Source organism: Pagrus major, chromosome 2, assembly GCF_040436345.1.
Source record: "Pagrus major chromosome 2, Pma_NU_1.0".
In the NCBI taxonomy this organism is placed as follows: Eukaryota; Metazoa; Chordata; class Actinopteri; order Spariformes; family Sparidae; genus Pagrus; species Pagrus major.
Genome location: NC_133216.1, coordinates 4,401,230 through 4,422,605, shown reverse-complemented (window position 1 = coordinate 4,422,605; position 21,376 = coordinate 4,401,230). Strand labels below are relative to the sequence as shown.

Sequence of the window (21,376 nt, the reverse complement as noted above, 5' to 3'; positions counted from 1 at the left end):
CTTTTTTCCTCCTCTCCCATGCTGTCCACACACAACAACCACACAACCTGCTATCTGGTGTTGTTTTCCTTCTCCTACTCTCTGACTCACACTAACACACGGAGTCTGAATTATTTAAACCAGTCAAGTTTCGTGTGAAACTCAAAACCATTTTATTCACAGAGCGGCGGCAGCAGCAGTGGAAGATATCCATAACAGTCGCCCGAAGGAGCCGGGTTTGTTTACATACAAATAACTGAGTCCAGATGTTCAAATTATCCAGTATATATTATATTAATAATTATTAATAATTTTCTCACTTTATTCACTCCCTCTGATGTGTATCTACCAATATTTGTCAAACATTGTGGGCTGAACTGCGATGTATTTTTTGTGTGTATTGTGTGTGATGTTTAAAGCTGCATGTGATACGTTTTTGAGTAAAGTACTACAGTAACTTACTTTTATCCGTGTTATACTTGACTACTCGGGGATGTAATTTAGTTGAACCTAAGACTCAGAGGACTTCAGAACTGCCTGTGTGTGATGTATACTGGACTGTGCACAGGCACTAAGTTGTAGTAGTCACCACAGAGTCTTCTTATTGATACAGAATAGAGGTAATATATTGTCACGACGCCTCATGTCCCAGTGACTAAAATCTTAACTAAACCCTCTCTCCTCCTGTCCAGATGACACGGTGTCAGCCAGCAGTAACATGGACATGGAGGACCGGGTGTCCCACCTGGAGCAGAAGCTGCAGCTGCAGGAGGATGAGATCCAGCTGCTGAAATCAGCTCTGGCTGACGCCCTGCGCCGACTAGGCTACTGCGAGGAGCAGAGCCTGGGGACGCAGCCAGGAGGCGGCCATGCTGCGGGGAGGAGACCTCTGGCCACCACAGCTTCAGCACCACCTACTAAAGGTAAGTAAGGCAACCAGCTGAAAGGCAGCCAAAGTCCTGCACCCCAAATCTGTCATTTCCTCTTTTGCTGAAGCTAATAATAATTTGTTACCTTTCAGTGCGTCAGCTCCTGCAGGCTCTTCCCTCCAGACCTCTGAGTAACGGCTACGTTCAACAGAAACGCCTCCTCTCATCCCCTTCCTCTCCGAAGAAAGAGGTGCTACAGTCCATTAAGAGGTATACAAGACACTAACGAAAAAGAGAGACTCACACACATGTGTATTTTTTTTTTTTTATCTCAGAAGAGAAGTGCAAGGCTTAAAGTCAGGGATGCAGCTCATTTTCAGCCGATACCACTAAGCGATATTACATGCTTATCACGGACTGATAGGATAACCAGTAATTTCACATTTTTTAATACGAGTGACGACATGTTTGGCTGTCTAGTCTACACTGCATGGCTCTACCCAGGTGCAGCAGTTTGACTTCACAACAGGCTGCACATCAGAGTTTGTAAATGCTTCACTTGTTAGGTCAACAAAAGCAATTTGGCCTCATATTATCGGCGAGAGTCATTTTGCTAAGAAGAGGAACAGTCCAGTGAATTTTTTGCTGTTTCATCCTAAGTTGTGTTCCACCGTCTCCATTCTTTCACAGTTAATTTGTTCTTATCCGTCACCCCTCGTTTCATTTATGAGACCCCCATCTAACCAGGGAAATTTACTAGGAGTGTAACTTTATTTTTAGCAGTGGCCTCAGGGAGTAGAGGTGAAGAAGGGTAAAGATGAGTTTCATGGCAGAACATTCTGATTTAAGTTTTGTTCCTCCTTCTTTGTCTCCTCTCCTCTCCTCTCCTCTCCTCTCCTCTCCTCTCCTCTCCTTCAGAAAGAGTATGTCCACAGAGCGCCTCACCCTGGTGAGGAGAGAGATGGAAGCTGGGAGTCGGAGTCGAACCACCTCCTCCAGCAGCTCCTCTGGAGGCAAAAGGTATCAGCCTTGTGCAGCATGATGGCGTAAATTATACAGTTTGTTTCTAAATTGATGAACACCTACTCATACCTGGTATATTTTTTATGCATGTGATGCGAGAGAAGCAATCATCAGTCACATTTTCAGAGCCAGATGTTACGGAGAAAGCAGAAGTCTGTATTATATGTCGGCATGAAATCAAACTAGAAACTCTTAATTTCGCCTCTAACAAGCCCAGAAAGCATGTCTGTGTATTGTACAGAAGCAGGGTTGTGTGTAATGAGCTGCCTTACTGTCAACTCTCTCTTCTGTCACACAGTCTGACCACAGTCAGTCTGAACACGATGTGCAGCCGTCAGAGGCAGAAAGAAAAAGTCAAGAGTGAGTGTTTGGTTACAGCAAGAGTTATTTCAGATATTAGATTTCTGATATTTAACTTACCAGATATCAGATTACTGAACATGATAAATACACTGGCAGCCTGTCCAGGATGTGACCTGTCCTCACTCCCAATGCAAACTTGGATAGGCTCAGCTTCCCATAACACTATCTACTTTTACACAGACTCTAATATTCCACTAAAAACCGGAGTAATAGCTCAATCAGAATTGAAATGCCTCACATACCCACCTCAGTTACAAGAGACTCACTCGAATGGAAGGGATATTCAAACGGATTAAGGTGGTGGTGTAAAACTTTGATCCCTTCAGTAGTAAACACTTAAACTGATCACTTCTCTTTGGTTGAAATAATTATATTCTTCTCTTTGCATGTTTGCACCACATGTGGGTAACTTAAAGTGATGTGAACAAGTTTCTGGGAGAGACAGAACAGTGTTTATTATATAAAACTCTTGAAACTTTTTGTGCAAAAATGCCATTGAATGTTGCTACTAAGAAAAATAATCTGATAAATTTCAGTTGCGTCCTCACACAGTTTGTGCACGGGCGCTAAAATGGTGCTCTGTGGTAAAAGACAAGTGGAACGACTGCCTCCGCTCCCCAATCTAATCAGCATCTGTATCTGAATTTGATGGAGGCGTTTTGCATTTACAGCCCAGAGTGTTGGAGCTGCTGAGGCTCCGAGAACTGAAGGTTTAGAGTTTCTGAAGTTTAAAGCTCACTCAGGATGTGTGAGAGGGAGATGAGGAGGAGCGTGAGATGAATTCTGCATCATCATCATCATTAGTGTCGTCTGATGTGTCTCATCATCATCATCATCATCATCATCATCATCATCATCATCTGTGGCTGTTACGCTTCTACAGTCAGCACTTCCTGGTCGCCTGCAGAATATCTGGGATGTCACCATGAGTTACCTTTTGATGCTAATGGACTGTCGGTCTTTGCGATGCCACAGCTGTGATAGACAGTGAAGTATCCACGTGTCACAACATGTGTGGACTTCAGCGAACAAACCAGAGGAAGTTTATCTTTGGTTAATCATAGTCACACACTTTTTCCATTGTTCTGTCTGTCTTTCATTGTTTAATTGCCTACATTTTTCTATTTTTTTTTCCATTTTTTATCCTCTGTACTACTGTTTTTCTGTTTCTTAAATTTTGTTTTCCTTTCCTTTCCTTTCCTTTCCTTTCCTTTCCTTTCCTTTCCTTTCCTTTCCTTTCCTTTCCTTTCCTCTCCTCTCCTCTCCTCTTCCCTCTCTCTCCTGTCTTTCTGCTGATGGATCACATTTCCAGTAGTTGTTAGTAAAAGGGGGGAGTGGTTAGCAGGCAGAGGGGATGGGTCTTCACAGTCGGGAAATGCGTTCTGATTGGATGATGGGGCCTCTACAGGCTGAACTAAAACTTTGCTGAGTGAAGGAGGAAGTCGGTGTGTTGCTGCGGCTGTTAGACAGGACAGGAACCACTCTGACTGCTCACACTGTTGACTGTTACTCTAACGGAAACCTTGCAGCCATGAAGAGATCTTCCAGGTAAATACCTGCTTTATAATCGACAATCAATGATTGACAGAGTGAGTGGGAGACTCTGAGCAGAGAGGATTTACTGATAAAGCTTTTTGAAAGAGAAGGTGTTATGAGGTCTGACGGATTCATTGTATAAAAATGAAGTAAACGCATGTATTCTGTGAAAGAAGGTGTTTAGCTTTAGTCTTTGGTAGCTAAATGCTGACAGCACTTTTAAAAATGCATATGCTGTTTTCAAAGTCAACCAGAAGAACTTTGGCAAAAAAGGAAAAGTGTTTTTTTGTGTGTGTGTCACACCCAGCTGGTCCTACGTTTGTTGGTGACTAATATTTAAATAGATTACAGGTTGCACAATGAAACACAGTGTGGTTTGAAAAATGCATTCAGGCTTCACCATGTTAAGTTTTTTTAAAAAGTCAGTCAGCTCTTTATGTCAGTCTGCCAGACAGCCTGAGGAAGTTGTGTTATTTGAGGTTTGCGTGACAACAGAGTTTGTCACGCAAACGTTTGATCCCCGTCTGCAGGGCTGTGGGTGGCTACGGGGAGGGGCTGCTGCATAGTAACATGTATACAACAGTAACAAGAGCCAGCTGTGTGAGTGGACCAGGGATCAAATGGCATTTTAGTCGTTAGTCCTAGTTTAATTGTGTAGTTCAAACAAGGAAGGAAGAAGTGATTTGTACTGTATTACGTGCTTTTCATGAAGAAAGCTCTCGGAGGCCGAATTTCAATTTGTTCAACTGCTTAAAAAACTAAAATCAGACTTTTATGTAAACCAGAATGAAGCAATGAAGAATGTTTCCTTTTCTGAAGTTGATTTCTTACGTAAGAGGTCTCTCATTATGTCACACATGTGTCGAATGAATTCACATGCCTCTTTATGTGCAATTAGTGGCTCCTTTGTCCTCAGGCTTCTAATTATGGTGGAAACAAACAAACATGTCACATTTTTGTCCAGTTATGAAACACACACACACACAAACACACACATACGGGTTGAGTGAATGTGAAGTGACAGGACAGTCACACTGTGCTCAGCAGTTCTGTCAGTTCACCGACTGTTCTGTTAAATTAGATCGACTCTGGCAGCGGACAGGACGCAGCTCCTGCTTCACATCACAGACTGAAGTTTACAAGAAAACCAAAATCTTATGTTTATGTGGAACAAGCTGCTTCACATCACCTACTGCAGTTTTACTTGCATGTGTCACCGTGGGTGATGCACATTTGTACCTCAATTAACATTAGTTTTAATTTGCTAAAAGGGGTTTGGAATTAAACCTCTCTATATCTCTCTAATATCACCCTGCAGCATTGTGACCACAGACAGGAGGCTGATGCAGCTGTCGGACTGATGTTACGATTACCGATTCTGCTCAGCATGCAAAAACACTGATAACATTGATTGGACCTCCTGGTTAACAGGCAACTAACATATCGACCTTGTAGCTCATTTCAGAAAAGCACTTTGCACCACTAAAACAAGGTGAAAATGTAAATTAAGGTTGAGAATCCTCCATATCTAAGGACGTTGTACAAAGTTGAGTTTTGTAGTACAGGTCTAGATTTATGCAAATACAAGGAAAAAGGAAAAGATTTCTATCATGTTCACTCTGTCCCTCTCTTCATGGGACAGAGCGCTTTGATCCAGAAGGAAATCTCATGTGGCTGCTCTTCTATTTAAATTAATACGTATGTGTGTACCAACACAGCATAAGTAAACAAGGTTAAACATCTCGTATACAAACCTTCCCTTAGTCACTTTAAAACAATGCAAATTCTGATGAAGGAAAAGAGGGAAAAAAACATCTGCATCCAATCAAATCTTTCTCCCGCTCACTCGTTCTCTCTCTATCTAATTATCTCTCCATCTCTCCATGTCTGCCACAATAACATCATATTAGTCTAATGGAAGACGGCACAAAGTTTGGTCTCTTAGTGTGTTTCTTGTATGAGCTGAGTGAAGATGTGCTTGTATCCATTAGCTGAACCACTGCAGTACTTCAGTCATAATGGACCAGGAAATGGACGCACACTTGACCGCTCCCACAGTTCAGGGGCCACAACTAAACAGTCAGACCACAACATCCATTTTCTCTCCGCCTGCATCACTATAATACCAACAGATTTTCTGCAATGTCCATTGACGCAGTTCCCCCCAGCTGGAAAAAGCAGCTTCCTCTTAAACAATAAATTGATGTTGACTGAGTTATCAGTAAGATGCAAGGAGAAGGCACTTAAATGTTTCAAGATGTTAAAAAACATTTGGAAACAACACACAAGATTACATAAAAGTTTCATAACTTACACTGTGGACTTTCCTTGTGCGTACACACCGACAGTCAAAAAGTTTTTACTCAAAACAAACTTTTATTATTTTTTCAGCTTTCCCGAGGCCATCTCTTATCTCTCCGTCACAGTTTTTTATATAGCACTCTGGTCTGTGAATGGTTTTGATGACGACAGCTAGCAGCACTAGATTTGGGATTTTGAGTGCAAATCCAACAACTCTAAAATAAAAAAATTGGAAAAAGTTAAACATAAATTATTCAGCATTAAGTAGTTAAGTAGTTTCTTTCTCACCTCAGATTTATTCAAAACTTTGTTCTGCTGAATAATTTTGTTAAGCAGCTTTGCAGAACACTCGCCATGTTTTTCCAATTTGAAAACCCGAAGTGACTCACGAGCAGAGCTGAAGAGAAGCAGAGCACATTAATTACTGTATCTGCCTGTTGGGTGAAAGTTGTTCTGATCACCTGCCAGGCTATCTCTGTGCCCATTAGTGTGGATCAAGAAAATATCTGTTGAGACTTTCCAGACCATAACAAGAGAAGAATGTTTTCGCCTCAGTGACGGAGACAAGAAACTTTTTCGGAGAACTTGAGATTCAAGGAAATTTTAAGCCATCGCTTCACAAAGACTTCTTGATGTCTGATGTGAGGATTTCTCAGAGGAACCGTGAAGCGTGTTTGATGCTCATTAGTCCCCGTTTTGTTTTACAAGAACACATTGTGTTTTCAGACTGCAGGCAGCCAGAAAATGTCAACAATACACTCAGTCTGCATGTTAATGAGCGCTCTGTTTGTGCGCTCCCTCTCCCTGGTAACCTGGTGACTGGGACTGCAGCCGCATGGGTTTCAGATCCACAGTTATTTGCCCTGTCCGGCTGCCAGTTACCCAGCATGCCCTGCACTAATTACTGGCTCTGATTCAATCTTGTCCTCCTATTGGCTAGAGCCAGGCCACGCCTCATCTTTCTGGCAGACCAGGCAGACCACGCACACACGCACACACACACACACACACACACACACACAACACACAGCCTAAGAGACAAACGGGTCTTTATGTGGGTATTCTTGAAGAGCCGACACCCTGCCTGGTCGCCTCCAGCTGCCCAGAGACACAACAGACGCCAGTCAGGTCTTCAGATCAGTCGCCTGTTTACTCTTTTAATGTTCTTCAGATGCTTTGTGTAAGGTTCAAACACACACATACCAGCTCTGATCTTTTAATTATTCTGATTTCTTTCTACTTGTGTCCTTTATTGATTTATGAAACTGATGATTGCTGACCTACTTCATGAAAAGATAAAAACTTTATGGATACATATCACATGGCATTTCACTTGGCGTGACCAGACAAGCACAGAGATACACTGAAACATCCGCGTGCTGTAAGACTTTCTCAGGTAACTCCCTGTTAAACAAATGTGTTGTGTCCTGTTAAGTTCTCTTGTCAGCAAACAAAAGTCGTGCCTGCATTCAGTGTTCAGTGTGTGATTTGAGGTCTAACAGTTCCTCCTGAAACATTTGCAAAGCCGATTTATTTAAATATTTTAAACATGATTTGTTTGCATCCATCTGTTTATCAGGATTAGGACGGCTGTGGCTCAGAAGGTAGAGCAGGCTGTCCACTAATTGGAGAGCCAGTGGTTCGACCGCTGGCTCATGTCAAAGTGTCCTTGAGCAACACACTGAACCCCAAATTGCTCCTGATGGCTGTTCCATCAGTATGTGTGTGGATGTGTGAATGGCTGAGCAAAGAAATAACATGGGGCAATTTGGATAGAAAGTGCTGGTATCACTCCTGATGTGCAGGTAGGCACATTGCTTGGCAGTACCATCTGTGTATGAATATGAATGGGTGAATGCACAAGAGTTGTAAAGCCTTTTTAAGTGGTAGGTAGACCAGAAAGCACTCAGTAAATGCAAGTCCATATACCAGTCCTCTTCTTTACTTGCTTCATTGCGATCAGCTGGTTTGCATGAATGTTCGTACATGAAAAATACAAAAGAACTGGGACTCGTTTGTAAAAACACTGCTCCACAGTCCAGGGTACCTTTACATTCCACATTCGGCTGCCTGAAGTTGCATCTCCCCTCAGTTTATGTCTGTAGAGCCCATATGGTTCATTATTTTCTCAGGAAAATCAAACAAATCGTTCCTGTGGCTGTGCAGGAAGAGACGAGCCCTTTATCTTATCACGCCTTACTTTTACCACTGTTGCCATGGTGATATCCACCTGTCAGCTGAGGCAGCGCTTCAACATCCTGATAAACTGATTGGTTGACAGCGTCCTGACAGGTTCAGGTTGAGTGGTCAGCATGCACTGAAGTGCTCAGCGGGCAGTTCTGATTGGTTGACAGACAGCTGATTCAGGAACAGCTGAGGATGAAGCTCCGCTGCTCCGAACTGATGAGGCAGCTACAGGTTTTGATTGACAGGTCTAATTATGAATTCTGGCAAAGTGGCTGACACACCAGCTGTCATTTTGAATTTAAAGTTGTTATCCAACTTTTTTATATAAACACATTCAGCTTTTCTACACTTCTCTTCCCCCTCTCTTCTCTGCTCTGATCGTCCTCGGGCACATTGTTTGGCTGAGCAGCACATTCATTGTGTGTTTAACTGATAATAAGTGTCTCCATCCCTGTGTGATTACACATCACAGGACCTCTGTTTACTTTGTGTCTGCTGACTCCATCAAAGCCACTTGTTGTTTTTATTGACCTCCGTGCACAGTCGCATTAAAGCATTGGTACTTTATTCATTTTCTCTCTTCATCAAAGAAAAACAGAACTGTGTCCTTAACTTTGTATCTTGTTCAATAACAAAGATGTATGCTCAGCTTACTGTAGGAGACTCTGGTAAAACTGAGCTGTTGGCCATTGTTGATCCCCCAGTCTTCCCACAATCTGTTCATTATTTATGAATCATCACTGTTCAGCGCACACAACACACTACACAGTTTTATTTTCAGTCAGGCGGAGGAGGAAATGTGAGCAAGAACATGCAGTATTTTGGCGCGATCTGAACAGAAAAAAGAAATAAAGGCTGTACAATTTTACTTCAACACAGGAAAGCGCCTCAAATTAGCGGTCGTTTCTGGATGGGTAACACCAGACTCACAAAACATCTCATGAGATGATAATTGTACAATGATCTCTAAATGGTGATCTTTCCCCAACCCTAACCGAGGGCTTTTTGTGAATGAAAATATCCAAATGCTGACCACAGCAATGTGGTGTCAGTGAGTTTAGAAAGATTTACATACATTAAAATTGTTGTCTTAATTTTTTAGAAACCTAAAAAATAAACTTAATATTTGTTGCCACCAGTGGGGGAAATAATTTTCACAGCAATTTAAGATCCTCCAAGTTCCATTTAATATCTAATATGTACATGCACACAATTTTTCCAAGCACCAGGAGGAACCTTCATCCGGCCTCTAGAGTCCATTATCTCAAACAAGAATAGCAATAACATAGGAGCGGTCTGGATTATATGATACATGGCCTGAGTGTGTTTGTCTGACTCTTGAGCAGTGAGGGTTGTGGCCTTATAGAGCAGAGAATAAATAATTCAGAATCTTTTAGGAAAGCCTGATGTTATGGAACAAAGTGTAATGAGCTTTGGAAAATACTTTTTTCATAACAGACGACAGCCAGACCCTGAATCATCTTATGCTGCCCAATAATCTTCCAAAGCATTTAATTAATTTTTTTTTTCATTTTTCTCTTTCTGTTTCAGCAAATCCAAAGAATGCACCCTCAATGCAGGTAAGAGGAGTTTAAAATGTGTGTGTGTGTGTGTGTGTGTGTGTGTGTGTGTGTGTGTGTGTGTGTGTGTGTGTGTGTGTGTGTGTGTGTGTGTGTGTGTGTGTGTGTGTGTGTGTGTGTGTGTGTGTGTGTGTGTGTGTGTGTGTGTAAGTCTCTGAGTGTCTAATTTAAGTCTGAATTAGTAATTATGTCTTACCCTCACATTACTGTCACACTTTAATTCACTGTAAAGAGGATGAGCAGCCTCTGATGTGTGAAACTCAATTAGCCTTCAGGAGTCCTTGAATAACTCTTGAAGGATTTTTATAACTGTCAGTTTGAGCTATCAAATATTTCTCATTTAAAATATTGAACATCCAGGAACATTATTAAGAGCTGAAGAGGACCGACTTCTAAAGCTTTATTTCTGTTAGAAAAGAAATGAAGTGTTCAGTAATTGAGGTTATTTTTGCATTTTTCTGAAGTGTCCATAAAGGTTACCGATGGATTGGCTTTGCAGTCACATGTTCCATTTGTGTATTGATTATCTGATCATCTGAAATAATGGAGACAAAAGGTTTCCATCGACATTCTGGTCTTGGTTTCACTCGGGAATGATAACCCGCAAATTTCCAGGGAAAAGGCGCAAATATCAGAAATGAAGGGAAACATAACCAGTGAAGTTCGAGGTGACACAGTTTTCCTCTGACTGTTGTCAGCAAAGGAAGTTTGAACAAAGCACTGTCAGGATTTCAGCATTGATGTTTGATTTTAGATTTCAAGAAGCCAAAATTCTCTCTCTCTCTCTCTGCTGTTCTGAATCTGTAAAGCTGTGTCAGAAAAACACTTTTTTTTTTTAAATCGCAGCAATTAACACAAAGCCACAGGATTTGATAAAAGAAGAGGGAGGTCAGGTCTTTGTGTTTAAATGAAGACTCATGAAGTCTCACAACCTTCAATTAGTGGAGTTTTGTTATTTTCTAAAAAAGAGATCATCGTTCTGTCTCTTCTACTTGATCTGCAGCTCTCTCTTTGTCTTCCCTGTCTCCTTCCCTCCAGAGGACGGCTACGTGAGGATGTTCCTCCGAGGTCGTCCTGTTACCATGCACATCCCTGATGAGCAGAAGGAGAGCTACAGCATCGACCAGAAGGTGGCGCTACCTGACCGCAAGCTCAAACTGCAGTGGGTGTATCCTTCAGGGAGAGGGAAGCTGTGAAACCCTCAAGAAATAATATTTAATTCATCAGCTTACTCCTGATCCATCAAAGAAACTGTTTCTCAGTTTTCAAAGCGTGAGGGGTGCCTCCCCCCGGGGTACAGGGGAGGTGAAGGGGAAAGCGTGGAGAGAGAGGCAGGAGACAAAGACTGCATGAGATGAATCTGGGTCAAAAACATGTTAACACAGAGACATACGGTGCTGCATAATTCAGTCACAGCAAAACGGAGACATGATACACATTTATTTAGACTCCGTGTGATTGTCACTTTCCAGGGTATCAGTGAGAAAGTAATTTGTAAGTAGTTTTTTTCAGTGTCAAAGTAATCCAATTATAATTTGGCATACTTTTAATGGTACCAGTCTCTTGCTGGACCTGTCCAGCCTCACCCATCTTGTTCCCTAACTTAAGCATTGACCAGGTACGGCTACCGTGGACGTGACTGCCGCTCCAACCTCTACCTGCTGCCCACGGGAGAGATCGTCTACTTCAACGCCTCTGTGGTGGTGCTGTACAACACAGAGGAGCAGCAGCAGAGACACTACCTGGGCCACAACGACGATGTCAAATGGTGAGAGAACAGCAGGCTGACAACAGCTTTCTTTCAAATGTTTGATAGTTATCATAAGATCAGGGTAGAGTAACATGCTAACTGATGCTCCCTTTTACACTGGTTCTTCCTCTGCTCAAAGGCTTTGCTGAAAGATGAACAACTAAAGGACTGTGTGTGCGCTCCACATGCAAAATAATACACAGGGCAAAGACAGCAGTCAGAGTAGAGTTGACAGCAGGATATGAAAACATTTGTTCAAACAGAGGAGAGACTCTTGATCTGATGTGATGGAGCTTTTCAGCAAGACATTGATATTGTAGAAACATCTTTCAGGCAGTTCTTCTGTATACGTTCACTAAAATGCTGAAATGATTTCGTAGACACATCTATTATTCAGTCAAACCTGAAACTCAAATATTTCACTCCTGGTTGGTTCATAAGAAGATTCATCATGACAGCCAAAACCAAAACAAGGACAAAGAGAACAAAGCTTCACATTTTTCAGATTCTGTTTCTATCATCATTTTCATTTTTCAGCTTCCCGCAGCTGACTGTGTTTATCATTGATGTGATTTTTTGGGTTTACTTAATGAGCGCTAGTCGACATCCTGAGTGAGCTCTGTGACTGGATCCTCAAGGATATAAACACACTGAATCCCCCTGAGGCATGCTGGGAAAACTACTCATCTCTACAGGGATACAATCATTTTCTTCTCTCCCACGGCATCACATTGAATTCTCCTCTGAAAAAGATTCTGTGCTAACAACTGTAATTATTTTGTCACTTTTTATTTTAGAAACACAAATTTGTTGATATAAAAATATCAGAATTTGCAAGTTTATATTTTGAAAGGTGTCGATAGTGTTTTTCTAAAAAACATATTTGATATTTATTTTATTTTCGTAAATTTCCTTGTGTATGAGTCAGTGCCCAAAACTAATATGGTGTCAAATATGGCTGCAGTAACGATTATTTTCATTATCGTTATTCATTTTCACAATTATTAATCGTTATTCTATTAAATGTCAAAAAACTGTGACAAATTCTCATCACAATTTCCCCAAAGTCCAAAGTGAAAACTTCAAATTGCTTCATTTGTCCAACCAACAGTCCAACACCATAAGACTTTTCATTTATTGCAGAGAAAAGTCGCAAATCCTCACATTTAAGAAGCTGGACGCAACAAATGTTTGACATTTTTGCTTGACTAATCGATTAATTGTTGCAGCTGTGTTGTCTATCATGGAAACAACTGCAAGTGATGGCAAATCCTGAAAATGTCTGCAGATGTGACGGCTTTCAGTGTTTAGTGTTTATATTTTCAAAGATGTTTTTACTTCCATTGTTTGAACCTGAATCAGCTGTTTTAGATCTGCAGTCGGACACTCGTCATTTTTCACAAAAGCCTGAAGCGGTGTAAGAAAATATTCAAATGAAGTAATAATCTATATTTTCTCTTCCGCAGCCTGAGTGTGCATCCCGACATGGTTACCATAGCAACGGGGCAAGTGGCTGGAAACTCCAAAGATGGAAAGGTGAAAACAACGCTTACATCCTCCCACAGAGTTTCACAGTTTTACTCACAGATACATACAGACACAGTTCAGTTTACAGCAGGTATTGAAAAGGTGAAAACAGCTGATTACAGACAGGAACAATGCCAGATTTGTTCCCATCTAATGGTTATTAATAGTAAGAAAAGTTATTTAATTATTTTTATTTACTCCCACTCCCCATTTCTACATATGAAATGAGTTTGTCTAACACACTGTTTGTCTCTTTCACCTGTCTGTGTAGCTGCTGGCTCCTCATGTTCGTGTTTGGGACTCTGTGAGCCTCAACACGCTCCACGTGATCGGGATGGGAGTGTTCGACAGAGCGGTCACCTGTGTGACTTTCTCCAAGTCGGTGAGCAGGTTCACATCCTGTCGGGTTTCAAAGTTCAGTCGAATGATAAACACTTGTAACTCTTGTTTTACTCGATGAAGATCTCACTCCTCATTGTTCTGTCAGAATGGCGGCACCTTCCTCTGCGCTGTGGACGATGCCAACGATCACATCCTGTCGGTCTGGAACTGGCAGAAGGAGAAGCAACTGGCTGACGTTAAGGTACCCCAACCCTCTGATCATCTGACCCTGATCTAATTTATAAAGCATAACATCTCCTGGTTCTAAACATTGATCAACAAACAATATGGGTTACTAGCATGGACAAAACGGACAAATTACACTTAATGAACATGTTTACATCTTCATGCCTCCTGTCTCTGTCTCACAGTGCTCCAACGACTCTGTACTGGCTGCTGTGTTTCATCCCATGGATGCCAACCTGATCGTCACCTGTGGAAAATCTCACATCAACTTCTGGACCATGGAGGGCAACACTCTCACCAAGAGACAGGGCCTGTTTGAGGTAAAGACACTGCTTCAAAAAAGTCACACCGCCCTCCAACCTCAAGTTAATCAAAGCCTATAAACTTGCTTGTTATTTCACTGCAATACAACTACCTATTACAACAGTCTTGTAATAAACCCTACCATCTCTCCCTCTGTCTTTCTCTCTAGAAACACGAGAAGCCAAAGTATGTGTTGTGTGTGGCGTTTGCTGAGAATGGAGACGCCATCACAGGAGACTCCAGCGGAAACATCTACGTCTGGGCCAAAGGTAGAATTTAAATAACTCACAATAATCCCAACCTTTTGTTCAAATCTCCAAACACTGACAGACTGGCTGCTGACCGAAGTATGAAAATGCAGCAGTGCTGGTCATGTAAGAACATGATTGGATGTTTGAAAAGCAACCTGTAAATTAATAATCCAATTATGGATCATTATGGTAAATATAGCCATTAAAACTGTTGTGCAGGAGTTTTAGTTTTTAGGTCTTAATTTCATAATAACTTTGAAACTCTTGAAAAATATTCCTGGGGCTCATCATCAAGCAGTGTCGATATTCTGTTACCCTTCTCTATTGAAAATATAAAAGCATCCATCAGAGACAGGCTGTCCTCTGTTTGTGTTCTGATTGACAGGTGGTAACCGCATCAGCCAGCAGGTGTCGGGGGCCCACGAGGGCGGGATTTTCTCTGTTTGTGTCCTGAAGGACGGCACCATGGTGTCTGGAGGAGGGAAGGATCGCAAGGTGGTGCTGTGGGGGCACGACTACAGGAAACAGGCCGAGATGGAGGTGAGAGACGTGAAGTGTCCTGCGTGTATCAAAGACATCTACAGTTGAAATGGCTCAATCTTGAAAGTGGTACAGTGTTTACAGTCTGTGCTGTGTGTTTGTCCAGGTGGGCGAGTCGTTCGGTCCTGTCCGGGCTCTGGCTGAAGGTAAACCTGGAGAGCTCTTTGTAGGAACCACCAAGAACGCCATCATCAGAGCTGCTTTCCCTGACACATTAACTCCTATTGTACAGGTACACACACACATACACAATATGCATGTTTCTAATAAGAAGAGCTCGTCATGTGGTTTGTGTGTACTAACACAGACGCCTGTTTCAGGGGCACACAGATGAGCTGTGGGGTCTGGACATCCATCCCTCCATGGAGCAGTTTGTCACCTGCTCCCAGGACAGACAGGTTCACCTCTGGGACACCAACTCCCATCAGCCCCTCTGGAGCAAGACCATTGAGGTGACTGGCCTGACAGCACTGGAATACAACAAAGAGTTTAAGAAGATTTGACAATCTTCAATAATATGGGTCATAAATAAAATGAACTAAGTCATCTTCTTCTCTGCTCCCTCTTGTGCTCCAGGATCCAGGGAGGTCTGCTGGTTTCCATCCCAGCGGGGCTGTTCTGGCTGTGGGGACCATGACTGGAAGGTCAGCCTCACAGTTGTACTTCAATTAATTCAGTTAAACATTCTCAACAGGCAAAACAATGACGATACAAGATGATAACTAATGTATATTTTAAAGCAGCAACATGTAAAGCTACAGACTGTTTAAAGGGGATTACTTTGTTTGGGTTTTTTTTTTGGTAAATTTAAAATGAAAAAGAAGTAATGGCATAATAGATTTTCCTTCATGGTAGCATATAAAGAAATGTATAAATTGAACATACAGTATAAAAGTACTATCATAGCATCCATGTTAACTACCTGATAACAATTCTTATTGTATTTATTCACCTTTTCTAATAAATTTTTAGTTAAAACAAAAAAAGCAAATCAGAAACATATTCAACTAGCAGAGGCGTCTATGAATGATACTATATAATACTGAAGAAATTGAATGGGGAATAATAACTAAGTAATTGTTTAAACATGTATTAAGTGAACATTCTCAGTTTTAAGGATTTACTGCTTTCTCTGCTTTATAGAGTGTAAATATTTTAGTAGGTTGGATGAAACAGTTAAGACATCATCTGTGGTTGTGTGTGTGTTGCAGGTGGTTGGTGCTGGACACTGACACACGAGATCTTGTTTCTATGCACACAGACGGCAATGAGATTATTTCCAACGTCAAATACTCTCCAGGTAAACATCACCTGTTCCTTCACATCACTGAGCCAGATCCATTAAAAACACATACAGTAGACACAGTGAAGAGGCAGCTGGTAGCTGCATCAGAAATGTTCACGTTACAGTGCTGTGTTAACTCTGGACTCTTTTGCTTTTAGACGGTAACTTCCTGGCTGTTGCTTCCCATGACAACTATGTTTACATCTATGCTGTGACGGAGAATGGCCGAAAGTACAGCCGTGTGGGGAAATGCACTGTAAGTATACTTTTCTTTTTGAAATTCATATCTCTGTTGTCTGAAAGCTATAAAAACTATTAATTATTTATTTATTTACTTTATTGTTATTGTATATTTTTAAACTTAATTGCCACTTTTACTTGAAGTACTGAAATAAAAGTTTCCCTCCATAATTACATGATTAACAAGAACACTTTCAGTTTTAACGAAACTAAAACATACTGACTGAGAAATTAGACCCACATTTTCTCCAACATGTGTTTGGAATGAAACCCTCACACCCCTGTGATCAATCAAAATAAACTCCTCTCTTGTCCACAGGGCCACTCCAGCTTCGTCACCCATCTGGACTGGTCGAGAGACAGCCAGTACCTCGTCACCAACTCAGGAGACTACGAGATCCTCTTCTGTAGGTCCTCCCTCTTGTCTCTCTTCACATACACTTAAAGTTTACTCTTTCATTTCATTGACAATAAACAAGTTCTGCTCAAAAATGTGCACTCAAGTAACTCACGCTTCAAGACAAAACATTTAAGTGACATTTTCACTTGCTGCACATAGCACAGAACATGACAAACTGTTTTTTTCAGGGGAGGCATCCAGTGGTAAACACGTGACCAACATGGACGTGGTGCGCAACCTGGAGTGGGCCACTTCCACCTGCACTCTGGGCTTCAACACCTTTGGTAGGTTGAGAGAACTCACTTTTTTTTTCCTTCTGTGATTTAATAATATGAAGCCTGTGAGCCCACCTGAGATCAGACTTCTGATCTCAGACAGACTTCTCCCGTAGTGTCAACCAGAAGGTCACATGGGATTGGATTATCACTCCTGTCCAAACCCACCCCACAAAAATACTCCTGTCCCGTCCCAATCCCAGAAGAATAAGTCCCATCTCATCCTGCAGCCAGCAGCCAACCACAAGAGCAGACGGTAGAGAATAAAAAAGAATAACAAAAACAACAGAACAACTAGCATTGTGTTATTAGTAAAGAAATTAGATTTTTTTTCAAATTAGAAATGCATATTTATACATCAAAATTCACCTATTGTTGTTGAATTCATGTCCTATCTATTCCTGTTGACTTGTATTCTGTCCTGTCCCAGTCATGTGATGTATCGTGAAATTGACTCCCATCCCGCAGGATTCCCCTCAAAAAATCAGCCTCTAGCGTAAATGGATGAATAAACAAATTCATGTAGTTTTATACAATTTCCATTTTAGGATCAGTTGGCTGATGCTCAGAGCAGTTGGCAGTAAAAGCAGAATAAGCTTCAAGCTGCACCAAGCAACTCTATATTTTTTTATCTTTACCAACCTTGCAAAGTCCAGATTTCTGTGGATGGAGCATCCACCCACAGCTGTTAGGAAACAGTTTTGTCCTCTCTTTTACATTTGACTCATCAGTTCAGTTGCTGGAGAGATGTCCAGATTGACCTTTGATCAAACCACTGCACAGCATTTTGATGCAGCCTGAAACAGCACATGACTGCTTCTCACCCTCTCTCTCTCTCTCTCTTTCTCTCTCTCTCTCACCCTCTCTCTCTCTCAGGAATCTGGCCAGATGGAGCAGACGGCACAGACATCAACGCCGTGTGCAGGTCACATGACGGCTCCCTGCTGGCCTCTGCCGATGACTTTGGCAAAGTGCACTTGTTCTCCTTCCCCTGCTCTCAACCAAGGGTCAGTCGTGTTCACTCGCAGTACCACACAGCGCATCACTGTCTGTTTGGATGTCTTTGAAATTTGCTCTGCGCTGCAGAGGCGTTGACCTTTTACACTTCCAGAGTCGAGCAGCCACACTGTTTTTCTCTGTGAACCTTGTCATTAAGTGTTAATGAACACTGTGAAACACCATGAAAGCTCAGCAGAAAGAACAAAATACTCAACCACAGGGCTTTCACTGTGGGATTACTACCAGACCTATAATGTGCACAATTTCTCCCAGGTGTGTTTATTTTGTTCTCACAAACAGGTTTAATTGTTGGGCTTTTTTTTCCGATTTTTTTTTTTTTAACAAGTTTTTAGTCAAAGCCCTTTAAACTGGAGCTGTAAACTTAATTGTCCATTCAGACAAGCTGGTTGCCATTAGCACAGAAACTCAGAGGCTGTAAATAGTTACAACAAGTTGATAAACTGGGGCTACAACTAACCATTATTTCTATTATCAGTTAATCTGCTGATCTATAAAATGTCAAACAACTGCGAAAAATGCTGATTAGAATTTCCCAGAGCCCAAAGTGACATCTTCAAACTGCTTCTTTTGTTCAACCGACAGTCCAAAACCCAAAAACTCTTCACCTGCTGTCATAAATCACAAAGAAAGGCTGCAAATCATCACGTTTAAGAAGCTGCAACCAGGAAACGTTTTACATTTTTGCTTGAAAAGTGACTTATTACAATTAATCAATGATCAAAATAGTTGTTGATTAATTTTATTTTGATTTTCTTATTGATTACGAAAATGTTTATCCCCCACATAGTTGTAGTTTTTTGTGTAGTTTTAGTTCACTATAATAACCTTGTGTCACACTGAATTAAATATTTAAAGCCAAGGCTGCAGCAGTTCACCAAATGGAAATACTCAAGATGTCTTCTGTGTCTTTTTATACACCTGAAATCTTTCGGATCTCCACGAGATTTTAAAATGAAGTACTGTGGGTTTGAGCACAACATATGGCATGACTGTCTGACTGACTTGCTGTTTAGTTCAGGAGGTTAACAACAGTAATGTTAAGCATTTTCCTAATAGAGACCTCATGCACAGCATACATACAGCAGCTAAACAGCTGACCTTGTTGTTGTTGACTTCACGATGCATCATCAGACTAATTCTTACTCGACTTCCTCCCTCTGCTTGCTCACGTTTCCAGGCTCCGAGCCACGAGTATGGTGGCCACAGCAGTCACGTGACCAACGTTGCCTTCCTGCACGACAACAGTCACCTGATCTCCACCGGTGGGAAAGACACCAGCATCCTGCAGTGGGTGGTCGCCTAGGCAACACTATCCAACCACATCTCTAATCCCCACAGTCGGGGACCAGCATCCTCTCTGACCCTCTTCACCTTTACACTGTTTTATCCTCCTGCCACCAGGGGGCAGTATCTCCACTGTGCCTACTGGAAATAATAAAAACACACAAACATAAACACAACTTGACCGACCCACAGATGTCACACCAGATCAGATGATTGAGTATCCTTGTAATAAATGGAATATTATTTAGTGTCCTGCTGTTTGTAATAGAATGTAGAGGAAATTAATCCTAACTGTTCCCAAAAAAATCTACTACTGCAACACCAACCGAGCTGGAACTGCTAGTGGTGACTACACAGTAAACCTGTGATTTTAGCATTAGTACTAACTGTGCCTAAACTATATTTATCTTAACCCCCTTTAATGAAAATTCCACCTATTTTAAAGGAAAAACGTGTTTGCAGGTTTTCGTTCCTTAGTTACAAATCATGTAACCTTTACAGTTTTGTTGACCAGTTTTGAGTGCATGCTACAGTAAGGGTTGTATTTATATTTTAGGGTTTAATATTAGAGAACTTGCCCTTCCTTTCCAAGCAACTATTGGTGTCAATTAATTTCCATAATGTACGAAAATCAGTTACAAGACTTCAGCTGAATGCAGTTTTCTATTCAGTTTACACTAAAACAGCATCAGCACCCACCCACAAGAAGAAGATTGGATGTTCACTGTAACTGATTACTCAACTAAAATATTTTCTTATATAGATTTTCAGGTACATAGAAACAATGGATTCTTGAAAATGAAGACAAAAATGCATTTAACTTTCTTGATAATCGCAGTTTGGTTGTCAAAACTGTGAGCTGTTGTAAGGTATACATTATTCGGGGAGTTAAAAACATGCAATAACACTTGACTCTTTTAAGAATTCATGTAAACGCTGCACCCCAGGTGAGTGTATCAGATTCTTGGAAACATTCCTGAAGCCTGAAATCTCAAAGATACAGTAACCCTTCAAACTTGAGACAAACCTGTGAAGGTGCAGTATTTTTAAAGTCAGTGTTCCTGTCCATTAGCCTCTAGCTTTAAGGAAAGAGTGATCCATGTTTGGAAGAACTAACTGACATACAAAGAAAGATTGTATTAGAATTCCTAAAATGGGTGGAATTCCCCTTTAAAAAGACTATAACCCCATTGCCTTGTTATCTCACACTTCTCCATCCTTCAACCTGATTTCAAAGCTCTTAAGGTGCAGATTGTTTTGAAGTATTACAGCCTGCTGTTGGAGATTGTAAACGGTACAAAGTGGCTGTTTTGTCCGGAGCCTCTCATTTCGCCTACTGTGTTTCTGATTGTACTACTACTGTAACTGTGCTGAGAAGGCACTAGATGGCGCTACAATGCAAGAGAATGAGCATGACCGAGGCTGCCCTCCTCCTGTAGATGCTGTTAATGTCGCAAAGGTCTATAAAAAGTAAATATATGTATTATGCAGTATATCCGAGTGGCTGTGTTATTTTAATATTTAACTGTAACGATGATGGATGTTATATTATTCCTGTGGCACTTTTAGCGATGGACAGAAGGGTAATGTAGGCTGCTGTGCTGTGGAAGTGAGCTTGAGCTGTGCTTTGCCTTCTGTTTTGTTAATAAAGTTTTTACCCAAGTAGTACTCCGTGGAGGCTCTTCACTTCCTTAAAGGTGTCAGGAAAAGGAGAAAAAAGAGATCCTGATCTCAAGAGACAATATGCTGGTTCAGTTTTAGGTATAATAGGCCATAAAAATCATTTGTTAGGTCTTAATTGCCTCAAAATATTTTATCTTATTTATTTTCCCCATCTTTTAATTTATTTTTGGCAAAATCAGTCAAGCTCTTCTATGAGAAAGTCCACATTTCTGATGTTACAAATCCTTAAACATGCCACAGACCCTAATACTGTCTTTTTACTGTATACTTGCACTTACTTGTTGGCAAAATGTAGATTGACCTCACTCTCTCCAATAACCATATTTATACTTTTATACTTACCAGCAATTCTTGCATAAGAAAAAGTCTTTGGGTTAAAATGATCTTGAAAAGGTCTTAAATCTAAGACATCC

General features: G+C 41.2%; 1 protein-coding gene across 2 annotated transcripts in view; it reads left to right on the top strand.

Annotated features, from left to right (window-relative positions):
• Positions 1-20,948, top strand: part of eml2 (EMAP like 2) — a 31,197-nt gene extending 10,249 nt beyond the window's left edge. Inside the window, exons 2-22 of one of the 2 annotated variants that reach the window (XM_073489230.1) lie at positions 672-902; positions 1,001-1,118; positions 1,767-1,868; positions 9,810-9,838; positions 10,877-11,006; positions 11,457-11,606; positions 13,055-13,124; positions 13,387-13,497; positions 13,603-13,698; positions 13,868-14,002; positions 14,155-14,254; positions 14,622-14,776; positions 14,883-15,008; positions 15,097-15,228; positions 15,353-15,420; positions 15,988-16,076; positions 16,220-16,317; positions 16,621-16,708; positions 16,890-16,985; positions 17,853-17,983; positions 19,174-19,456. In XM_073489230.1, the coding sequence (XP_073345331.1) occupies positions 672-902; positions 1,001-1,118; positions 1,767-1,868; positions 9,810-9,838; positions 10,877-11,006; positions 11,457-11,606; positions 13,055-13,124; positions 13,387-13,497; positions 13,603-13,698; positions 13,868-14,002; positions 14,155-14,254; positions 14,622-14,776; positions 14,883-15,008; positions 15,097-15,228; positions 15,353-15,420; positions 15,988-16,076; positions 16,220-16,317; positions 16,621-16,708; positions 16,890-16,985; positions 17,853-17,983; positions 19,174-19,299 (2,381 nt within the window). In that variant the 3' untranslated portion in view covers positions 19,300-19,456. Of the gene's footprint in view, positions 1-671; positions 903-1,000; positions 1,119-1,766; positions 1,869-3,680; positions 3,783-9,809; positions 9,839-10,876; positions 11,007-11,456; positions 11,607-13,054; positions 13,125-13,386; positions 13,498-13,602; positions 13,699-13,867; positions 14,003-14,154; positions 14,255-14,621; positions 14,777-14,882; positions 15,009-15,096; positions 15,229-15,352; positions 15,421-15,987; positions 16,077-16,219; positions 16,318-16,620; positions 16,709-16,889; positions 16,986-17,852; positions 17,984-19,173 lie in introns of those variants that run through there. The other variant, XM_073489238.1, reaches the window with a different exon arrangement.
• The last annotated feature ends 428 nt before the right edge of the window (positions 20,949-21,376 follow it).